The sequence below is a fragment of the Typha angustifolia genome, chromosome 4 (assembly GCF_048772165.1).
Source record: "Typha angustifolia cultivar Huaian chromosome 4, ASM4877216v1, whole genome shotgun sequence".
Taxonomy (NCBI): Eukaryota; Viridiplantae; Streptophyta; class Magnoliopsida; order Poales; family Typhaceae; genus Typha; species Typha angustifolia.
Genome location: NC_133242.1, coordinates 2,244,257 through 2,254,922, shown reverse-complemented (window position 1 = coordinate 2,254,922; position 10,666 = coordinate 2,244,257). Strand labels below are relative to the sequence as shown.

The 10,666-nt window shown below is 36.6% G+C and overlaps 2 protein-coding genes across 6 annotated transcripts; one reads left to right on the top strand and one right to left on the bottom strand.

Annotated features, from left to right (window-relative positions):
* Window positions 1–2,383: 2,383 nt before the first annotated feature.
* On the top strand, window positions 2,384–6,288 carry LOC140759738 (chromatin remodeling protein EBS-like). 5 transcript variants are annotated; one of them, XM_073096376.1, is made up of 6 exons: window positions 2,474–2,571; window positions 2,714–2,748; window positions 2,831–3,176; window positions 3,572–3,640; window positions 4,770–4,905; window positions 5,938–6,288. In XM_073096376.1, the coding sequence occupies exons 3-6, from the start codon at window positions 2,848–2,850 to the stop codon at window positions 5,962–5,964; spliced, it is 561 nt and encodes a 186-aa protein (XP_072952477.1). In that variant the 5' UTR covers window positions 2,474–2,571; window positions 2,714–2,748; window positions 2,831–2,847; the 3' UTR covers window positions 5,965–6,288. The 5 variants fall into 5 exon arrangements, 3 of the variants coding, with proteins under 3 accessions (XP_072952476.1, XP_072952475.1, XP_072952477.1); XR_012104259.1 differs by lacking the exon at window positions 2,714–2,748 and having other exon boundaries at window positions 2,384–2,571; window positions 4,756–4,905; window positions 5,911–6,288; XR_012104260.1 differs by lacking the exon at window positions 2,714–2,748 and having other exon boundaries at window positions 2,385–2,571; window positions 4,756–4,905.
* A 693-nt stretch (window positions 6,289–6,981) lies between these two features.
* LOC140759231 (protein RTE1-HOMOLOG-like) lies at window positions 6,982–9,319 on the bottom strand. Its single transcript, XM_073095732.1, has 3 exons — window positions 9,159–9,319; window positions 7,840–8,140; window positions 6,982–7,408 (listed from the first exon to the last, which is right to left on the bottom strand). The coding sequence occupies exons 2-3, from the start codon at window positions 8,119–8,121 to the stop codon at window positions 7,028–7,030; spliced, it is 663 nt and encodes a 220-aa protein (XP_072951833.1). The 5' UTR covers window positions 8,122–8,140; window positions 9,159–9,319; the 3' UTR covers window positions 6,982–7,027.
* Between the last annotated feature and the right edge of the window lie 1,347 nt (window positions 9,320–10,666).

Here is a 10,666-nt window from a genome sequence, read left to right as displayed (position 1 = left end):
ACGTGTGAATTATTTAGCGTTATATCCAAAGACTCCCTGAATTTCCGCGATATTATTTGAACCAAAATTCACATAAATATAGGGTGTTAAATGAAAACTTTACCAAAACTAAAGACATTTATATTTAGAACCCTGTATTTATGCTAGATTATTAGATCCAAAAATTTACATAAATATAATGTTAAATGAAAATTTTGCCACATTTAGAACCATTAATTTCAGCAATATTATTTGAACCGATAATTTACATAAATATAGGGTGTTAACTAAAAATTTCACCGTGTAGCACTCTGATTTCTGGGTTATTATTTGGACCAAAATTCACATACATATAGGGTGTTAAATGAAAATTTCACCAAAATTCAAGATATTTACGAATAGAACCCTGTATCTCTGCGATATTATTTGATCCGCAAATTCACTTAAATATAGGTTGTTAAATGATAACTTCACCAAAATTAAAGACATTTATATTTAGCACCCTGTCTTTATGCCATATTATGTTCTCTTAAAAATTTACATAAATATAGGGTGTTAAATGAAAATTTCGCCAAAAATTAGTGATGTTTACATTTAGAACCCTTAATTTCCGCGATATTATTTTAACTGATAATGAATTTCTGCAATATTATTTGAAAAAATTCACATAAATATAGGGTGCAAATAAAAAACTTCACCAATATTCAAAATATTTACGATTAGCACCCTGAATTTCCGAGATATTGTTTGGACAAAAATTTACATAATTACAGGGTGTTAAATGAACATTTCACCAAAATTAAAGACATTTATATTTAGCACCCTGTATTATGCCATATTATGTGTCACAAAAATTTACATAAATATAGGGTGTTAATTAAAAATTTGCCAAACATTAATGATGTTTACATTTAGAACCCTTACTTTCCTCGATATTATTTGAATCGAGAATTCACATAAGTACAGGGTGTTAAATAAAATTTCACCGAAACTAAAGATATTTACAACTAGAACCCTGCATTTCTGCAATATTATTGAAACCAAAATTCACATAAAATATGGTGTTAAATGAAAATTTCACCAAAAATAAATATATTTATATTTAGCACCCTGTATCATAGCATATTATGTATGCATTATAAAATTTTACATAAATAAAGGGTGTTAAATAAAAATTTTGCCAAAAAGTAAAGATGTTTACACTTAGAACCCTTAATTTCCGCGATATTATTTGAACCGAGAATTCACATAAATACAAGGTGTTAACTAAAAATTTCATCGAAACTAAAGATATTTACAGCTAGCACCCTGAATTCCTGCAATATTATTTGGACCAAAATTCACATAAATATAGGGTGTTAAATGAAAATATCACCAAAATTAAATACATTATATTTAGCACCCTGTATTATGCCATAGTATGTGTTATAAAAATTTACATAAAGATGGGGTGTTAAATAAAAATTTTGCCGAAAATTAATGATGTTTACATTTAGAACCCTTAATTTCCGCGATATTATTTGAACGGATAATTCACATAAGTATAGGGTGTTAATTTAAAATTTTACCGAAACTAAAGATAACGAGTAGCACCCTGAATTTTCTACAGTATTATTTGGATCAAAATTTACATAAATATAGGGTGTTTAAATAAAAACTTCACCAAAACTGAAGTCTTTTACGAATAGCACCCTGTATTTCTGCGATATTAAATGATCCGAATTCACATAAAAAATACGGTGTTAAACATCGCTGAAACTAAAGATATTTATATTTAGCACCCTGAATTTGCTATATTATATGACTCAAAAATTCACATAACATAAATATAAAGTGTTTAAATGAAAATTTACTAATAATAAAGATATTTACATTTAGAATCCTGAATTTCTGCGATATTATTTTGATCCAAATAATCAACATAAACTAAAACCTTATATTTTGGATGAAAAAAAAAAACTAACGTTTTCCATCCACATCAGCCATAAACTTGAAGGTCAATTCATATTTAGGAAAAATTAACGAATAACATCCTGTATTTTATGTTTATTATCCTACCTGGATATTTTGTTTCCAAATAGTTTGAAAAGGAGAAGACTGCAGGAAATTCCTGCAATCGACGATCCACTCCCATCACAAAAGGACTTCCAATCCGACGGTCCACATCGCCCCATCAAGCTGATTTATGCGCGGGAAATTTCTAGACTACTCCGCGATCCCCCCCTACAGCGTAAGCATAAAGCACTACGTTGGGACATTTGACGTTCCGTATGTAACGCGATAGTTCACAGCTTAACCATCTCCGATGGACGGACAGGATGCACTCTACCATGCACATCAAACGGCAGATGCAACTCCCCCCATAAATAAATAAAAAATTCAATACTATTTCAATTAACCCACATCCTTCTACCTTAAATTTTTCGAAATAAATTTTTATTTTTTTTCCCTTCTCTCTTTTACCGTCTTCGTCTTCGTCTTCCCCGTCCTGCGATTCCCGACGCCTTTTCATCTCACTCATGGCAAAATCGCGTCCCCCGAAACGAATCCTCGATTCTTATACTATCAAAGGAACCAACAAAGTAGTCAAGCGTAAGCTCGTCTTCTTTTGATCTTTTTATGCATCGAAAAAAGCTGTATAAATCCAAAAACAATTTATAACTTTTTCGTGCTTCCATCCAATTTGCCCGTTTCTGTCATTGTTAAATCTGCGCTCGAACCTTGGGTACGATAGAAGAAACGACTTTGGCCATCTAATCTCGTTTTCTGGTGGGAATTCTACTCAATTCAATCGTGGGATCGATTTGGATGAGAAAACCCTAATTTAGACGTGCGATTGTTTTGGTTACAGCTGGGGATTGTGTGCTGATGCGGCCGCCGGACTCGTCGAAGCTCCCTTATGTGGCTAAAGTTGAGAACATCGAGGCAGGAGCGCGGAAATCGAACGTGAGGGTTCGAGTCCGATGGTACTACCGCCCAGAGGAGTCGATCGGGGGGCGACGGCAGTTCCATGGAGCTAAAGAGGTGTTCCTGTCCGATCATTATGATGTGCAGAGCGCCGACACCATCGAGGGCAAGTGCTTTGTGCATACCTTCAAGAAGTACACCAAGCTAGAAGATGTAGGTAATGAGGATTTCTTTTGCCGCTTTGAGTACAAGTCGGCAACTGGGAGCTTCGTCCCTGATCGAATCGCTGTGTAAGAATTCGTCTTCTGCTATTTGGAATTTAAAATTGCAGACTGTGAGATTGTGTGGTCACGGTTATAGCTAGATTTGAATATTATCCGCTGTAGGTCCCTAGTATTTGAACTTTTTCTGCTAGCATGTGATATGATTTTGCATGCTTAATATCCTAGTGTATATGCAAACTACCATTTTTTTTCTTGAGGTTTGCACGATTATACATTTAGAGGTGCAATAGCTATTTGTGAGGTATGCTTGCACTTGCTAACTCAGTATTATGATTTTTTTTTTCAGCAAACCATGTCATAGAAAACGTTGTCCAGTCTTATCTAGGACTGTAGGTTGGTTGGGTGTGTTGTCTATTTGGATTTTCCCGAGTTATCTTGCTTTTTCAAAATATATGTGGCAGGTTTTGCAAGTGTGAGATGCCTTACAATCCTGATGACCTGATGATTCAATGTGAGGAGTGCTCGGACTGGTGAGTTGCAGTAAAACTTAGTTTGGCTTCCTTGACTACTTTATAGGTTGTCCATTTTCTACTTTTTTAAATACGGAATACCTTTCTGGGTTCAGGTTATTCTATTAAAACATATTGAGTTTAATCATATTTGCATTTCATGAACATTTTGATTGTGTGTTAAGAAGGTTTGGAAGAAATGTTTATCCAAGGACTGCAGTTAACATTGTAAAATCCTTCTTTCTATATGTAGATTTGAATTAAATGACATCTATTTAGCTAGGGGGTTCATTATGTTGATACTAGTTTCAAATTATCTTTTTTCACATAAGTGTACATGATAATAGAGAGATCATATTGGAGTTCTGTGAACTTGATTTGAGATGGACAGGGAGTATTTAGAAATGGGTTTCTTTTCTACTGCCTATTTTCCACTTTTTAAATTTTAACTGAGATTGATTTCTAGAGATCCTATTTTACTTACAGGTTGGTTATAATTTTTTCAGAACTGAACCAGATGTTTGGAAATGGTTTTAATCGTTTTCCATGATTTGTTGCCATCAGAATCCAAGTTGTCCCACTCCCACCTCTTACAAATGTTTAGTAATTCTTGGTTATTGAAAGGTCTTAATTTCTGAAAGCTGTTAGAGGTAGGATTGGCTTGTAAGACAGGACCTGATGTTATCTACATGTATTTGGATGCCTCTTGGATGGCTTTCCACTTTACCATGGAAAGATCCTTTAGAGAAGGCTTGAAGCTTTGGATATGTCCATATGTCTCCTTGGTCCTGAGCTTTACAATGTTTGTGGTTTCTCCTTGACTACTGTAACAAGGAATGCATCTTTTTCTAAGTAATGCTTGATACTTTAGGAAGAAGAATAACCAGATCTATGTTTCTATTTCTATAATATTAATAGTACTCCGTTTGTTCATTATGCTTTCCTTTTCATGACTACTACTAACCTGTCCCTTCCAAATCTGTGGTCTTTTCAAGGAAAAGAATTGTTTCCTGATAATTCAGTATATTCCTTATGATTTAGTAGTTTTATCTTATCCAAGGATGGGCGGGAATATAGTGTTGATTTTGTTTGTTTCATTGAGTACACCATATTGAAGCTTTAAAACATTGTTGTAGCCTTTACCTTCCAGGTACCATCCTTCTTGTATAGGTATGACAGTTGAAAAAGCAAAGAAACTTGAACACTTTTTCTGTGAAACCTGTTCCACTGAAAATGGAAAAAAGACTGAAGATTCTCCCAATGCTTCACGACAATCAGAGAAAAAGGTACATTTATGGTGCAGTGGTATCTCATTAGTTAACTTACATGTTTTCATTCAAATTTTGTTGGTAAATGAATATGATGATTATCTTTCAGCTCTCACATATATCAATAAAGCATGTTGGTGTCAAGTCTGCACAATAGAATACGGGGCTTGGGGGTGCTGGTGGCACCCCCTAAAACCAAGGTTTTAGGACTTGTACAAGGAAGAAGCCTTTCAGATCATGTATTAGGTATAAGTTAGGATTTGGTTTGGTTAGGATCTGCTTATTCCCGTAGTGGATCCCAAATCGGATCATGAGATATAAGTTACAAGTTGCTTTGGCAGATGGTAACTTATTTCTCATTCCCATTTGGGTTTGGTTTGGTTTTGAGTGCTTGGAGGTGGAAGTGGAAGCAGAGTAGGAGACAGGTAGAGGTCAGCAACAAAGGAGAGGTAAGTATGGCTTGTTGTTCTTGCAATACAGTTGGCAGGGACTGTGTCTGTGGCACGACATTCTTTGCACATGGAAGATGCCAAGTGTTTGTCTATAAAAAAAGCTCAATAGGTACCAGGCTAGTTTTGACAAGCAAAACATGGTCATTACTTCATTATGGTTTGACCTTTAATATAGGGCTAGTATCAAAACTAAGTATGTAGTACATTTTTACTGCACCATGGATGTATTTAACATTGACCCTTGGCTGGAAATCGTTGTGTGATGTCCGACGGGTTGATAAGATTTGAAATCTCAGCAAATAAAGAATATGGTTTAGGAGTGTAACATAATTCATATGGGAATGGATTTTTGCATTTCATAAGATAAAATTTCCCCGATCTGATGGTAGTCTATGAAAAGTTCTTTTGTTCTATACGTTGTCAAGTGCTCTATCTGGTGAGCATATTTCCCTTTCACTTAATATGCTGTGCCATAGCAATAAACAATGTTGTTTTTTTTTCCCATCTATATCTCTTATATTTGCCACCTTGCATAACTAGCTGAGGTGCAGATACTCCATTCAAATTACAGGAAATTTGAAGCTTTTATGGTGTACAGGTAGAACCGAAACGACGCAGAAGGTGACGCCACGGATGCTTTTATGTAGCTTCGTCAGGTTGTACATTGTTTTCTGTCATTGCCAGGTCTGTAAATGGTCATTTGTAACAGGAGTTAATGTGTGACTGGATAGTCTTTTGTTTACATTACATAGTTACTTGCCGTTGTCTGAAGTTGGAAGTGAGATAAGAGTAGCTACATGCTAATCTCATCTATGCATACATCATCTAGGGTATTGTCAAAGAATGTATGTACTTTGAGGATATCAGTGTTTTGGTGTATGTATTGTATTTAAAACCAGCGATGATGCCTTTGCAGATGTTTCAGTTTGGCTAGAGTTATTCCGTCTTCTGTCTTCTGTCTTTCTTCTCTGTTGTTCATAAATTGCAATTCAAAAGGTGTATCTAATTTGCCAGCTTGTGAATTAAAATTTTCTACTAATAATTAATTACACACTGTGTAATATGTTGATGATTGTTAATCACATAGAAAAGGAAATCTGAAAGTGGAACGAAATATACTTTCTAATCAGATTTGTGCGAACACACATTGCTTTGATTTGTGTTATTGATAAATCCAATAGTTCTCTCACACAATGGTAGCCCAGGATGCTTGATCTCTTGAACCACATAAATATAAAGGTTTTGCTCTCCTCCTGACCAAATGAGTTAGGGTCATTTGCACGAAAAATCAAAATTGATATTTATTTTGCAGAATCATTGTTGTATGTATGGATTCAGTAGATAGTCCAAAGGGTTCGAGTTTATCTGTAAAGTGAAACAAAAATTAGGTGATGGTACGAATTCAAAAACCTTCTGGTTTTCTTCTGCAAATTACCTAATGAGTTTGTTAGATCAACATATTTCTTGGATCAAATATCCCCAGGAGGATCAAACTCATCCTCAGGAATAAGTTCAAACTATCAGTGACTTGAAATGGTTGAACTCATGCTCTGTAGAAAAATTGGTGCTGATAGCCTGATACAATGTTAATTTGTAAGTTGTTTAACTATCAAGCAACATAGACAACCAACTGTAATGAGCATGTTCACAATCAGTCCGGAAAAATCTTGCTATTTCAGTTTAAAAAATTACAAGAGGATAAGATTCTTGATACAGTAGGTCCCAACAAGGAACCAACCAATTAGCGCAAATGCGAAAGCAAACAGGCCTATTAAAAAGCTCGAGCCACCAAAATAAAGACCGAAACAGAGCACAACAAAGAATGGCAAAAATGACTTGACAAATGATGCTTTGCTGACCCAGTTACCTCGCAAGAACATCAAAGCAGCCAAATTGACCACATTCCATTTATCATAGCCACCGTAAGACAATCTGTTCATGTTATTTGCTACAAAAGAGTGGCAATTGCATGTAAAGAGGTTGTAGGACCTGTGCTGAAACTCCTGGGTGCCTTTTCTGAGCGCTTCATCCCATGGCATGCTTCCCTCTGGTTCAATCAGCTTACAGAACTGCAGGAAATAGAGCAATCTCCAAGTCAAATTTCTGGAAGACTTGAAATTTTGATGTTTAATACATGAAGTAGCAAACAGAAATGCCATGTTCAAGAGAATTGCTAGTGCAAGAATTTCTAATCCTTTTCTTTCGAGAGAAATTTATGGTCCCTGTTACTTTCCAAGAATTGGTGCTCAGAAAATAACTTCGCTGCCATAGTAAATTCAACTGAAAATGGCATCTATGTGATAAGACTCCCATGTATGTAGGTTCTTGGTGGTAGAAACTAGGAAGTGTGTGCCTTAACACTGTACTGGAGAGGATCCATGAATATTCCACAAGACACATGCCTCAAGGATTTCGCCAAATGGAATCAAGGCCATTAACAAATGTTCAACTAGGTTATAGTTATGAATAACAAACATAAGGTATGGGAAAATTTGTAAACCTCTTCTCTGCTGATCTGTATGTACCGAGCAACTGCCCCAAAAGCAAAGTGATCAACAGACACAAAATTGGGCCCAGCAAAGTCCAAAATCACTCCATCTTCCCTGCAGATTCCTATGTGGCCAATGAAAGGTATCAACCAAGAGATGACAGGCAAAGGTGTCCAGACTATGCAACAAGGAAACCGAGCTCTCCTTGGATCAATCGGCCTAAGCTGAAAGTCCCGTGTTGGCATCATGTTGCTCTCAAAGATTGCCTCTGACTCAAGAGCCTCCAGCTGCATTTTCTATAAAGTGTAGCTACTGCAATACAATGACTATGAATGTTAGTGTATGTCTTATTGTAATAAAACAAGAGAGCACACATCAGAAAAATGAATTTAAGAATCTAAGTAGCCACTTGCAGCGTGGTGCTTGTCTGAAAAGGAAATGTTTGAAATCTAACAGCCACAAACTTTAGGCTACACTGATGACTTTTATAGACCTTGAAGGGATATATGATTGAAATTTTGTAGTATATCAACAATAAAGAGAAAAAGTTTATCATAACACAACCACATTGTGAATATCAAAAAAGAGTAAGCATAAGAAGGCAATAGATAAAGATTCTATTCTGCATGAGGATTTAAAGGCATAAATTTTGTTGAAGGAAGCTTGCAGTCACAGAATTTAAAGCTGATGACTTCAAGTAACACCTTAATATCAAGCTTCCATACAGAAAGGACCTCAATATTTTGCCTTCGTGATCTGCAAGTCTAGTCAATTGTTCAGCATCCCAGCACATCATCACAAAGCTGATATCTTTGAGTCGTTTTAGATGTAATCTTGTAATCATTTTATGATGAAAACAATGAATTTGTCTAGTTGAAGGTCCTAGAGAATGCTTTAAAACGCCATCTATATCACTGTACAGGTTTCTTTTCTTGTATTTCTCATTGTTCAACATTTAGATAATACCGCTAAATTCAGAATAAATATTATCAGCAACGCTAGTATCACCAAAATAAAAACCTTCCAGGCGTAGGAATCAGTAAAAATTCGGGTTTAAACTAGCTTATGGATCAAAATTCTCAACTCAAAGGAAACCTAACCTAAAGGAACAAATAAACACAGAGAAATTAGCAGATCTAGGTTAAGAGAAAGAGAAACTCTCATCCAAGAAGTAGAATCTAATTATTCGTGCAGTAAGAGATCCGAAATTTCTAAAACCCCTTTCATGGATCAAGTAACCGAGCGATCTAAAACAGTTTGATGAGTATTGCAAGGTAAGTATCAAAATTACACAGATTGGTAAGATTATATGTAATCCATTACCCAGTACCTCTAGATTAGCGATAATAGCGCGGATTTCTGGTAGCTGATTACGATCGAAGAGATCGACTTCACCGGATTCACCCGTCAACTTCGAGCGAGAGAGGGATTTATTCGTATGACCACCGAAACCGCAAACTATGCACTCTCATTTGGAAAGGGAAAAAAATGAATTTAATACCTTTCTTCGGATTGACTGCTGGAGGACAGCAGGGGTGTAAACGAGCCGGGCCTGAGCCGAGTCTGAGCTCTCGCTCAACTGAGCCAGATCTGAGTCGAGCCTATTATCGAGCCATACTCAAACCGAGCTGGATCGAGCCAAGTTAAGCTAAGAACAATTCAAGCTGAATTAAACTTTAATAGTTAAACTAAATAAAACTTTACTAAAGCTAAAATTTTTAAAATTTAACCATTAAATATTATAATAATATAACTCTAATACCAAAAATAATATCAAATTATCAAATAAAAAAGCCTCACACCGATTTCAAATTTTAATTTAGCACTATTCAAGCTATCAAGCCTAATTAAGCTGACAAAACTAAATTAAATAAAACTAAAAATTCAAACTGCCTTTGACTTAGAGATCGCCCTTTTGCCCTCATCGTCGCTAAGAACGGTGCCTTGCCGATCTCTTTTCCTTCTCCATTGTCACAATCGACATCGGTGTTTCCTCAACACTTTCCCCTACACCTTCGACTGATCTAGTCTCTTCTTTTCGAGAATGGCTCAAATCAACGATGAGAATGAAAAGGAAGGCGTCGAGGACTTCGTATTCACTCGAATTGACAGCGAGCAGCAACTACTCAATGGAGTCTTCTCCATGGCACTCAACACTGACACTAATGCAGTGAATTGGCCACAATCTCCACCTATGCCGCCAAGACGATGGAGTGATGTTGGGGTTTGCTGTGTAAGACCAAGCCCTAGCTATCGAAGGTGCCACATGATCAATGTTGGGTTCTTAGGTGAGCTTCGAAGAGCGAAAGCTTTGCAGCGCCACCACTATGGCGGCGGAGGAGGCTTGCCAATGGTGGAGGAGGAGGATGATGAGGCTTATTGATGGCGAAGGAGAAGGAGGAAGCTTGCCGATGGTGGAGAAGAAGACGATGAGGCGGGGATTTGAGTGGGACTCGGAGGTGAGCGCGTCAAAAGATTTAGAAATTGGGGATAGGAATTGTGTGAATAGTGCTCGGTATATATACCAAGCTTTCTCCGACTCTAGTTCAGGCTCGGCTCGATATTAATTTCAAGCCTTAAATGGAGGCTTAGGCTCAGGCTCAGGCTCAGGCTCAGGCTCAGGCTCAGGCTCAGGCTCAGGCTCAGGCTCAGGCTCAGGCTCAGCTCGGTTCGACTTAGCTCAGCTTCAGTCGAGCCTGAGCTTCAACTGAGCCACTCGTTTATTTTGGCATCCCTGTAGAGGAGTCGAGGGCCTATTTTTTAATTTTTTTTACTCAAGGGCGTATATTCAAAAAAATAAAATTAATTTTTTAATTTTTTAATCGTATAAGACTCTGA

Bases quoted from the DNA above. Each gene is read 5' to 3' on its own strand.
- LOC140759738 (XM_073096374.1), top strand. From the start codon at position 2,499: ATGGCAAAATCGCGTCCCCCGAAACGAATCCTCGATTCTTATACTATC. The intron at 3,177-3,571 runs GTAAGAATTCGT...TATATGTGGCAG, and splicing joins GTCCCTGATCGAATCGCTGT to GTTTTGCAAGTGTGAGATGC. The intron at 3,641-4,769 runs GTGAGTTGCAGT...TTTACCTTCCAG, and splicing joins TGTGAGGAGTGCTCGGACTG to GTACCATCCTTCTTGTATAG.
- LOC140759231 (XM_073095732.1), bottom strand. From the start codon at position 8,121: ATGCAGCTGGAGGCTCTTGAGTCAGAGGCAATCTTTGAGAGCAACATG. The intron at 7,409-7,839 runs GTTTACAAATTT...TATTTCCTGCAG, and splicing joins TACAGATCAGCAGAGAAGAG to TTCTGTAAGCTGATTGAACC.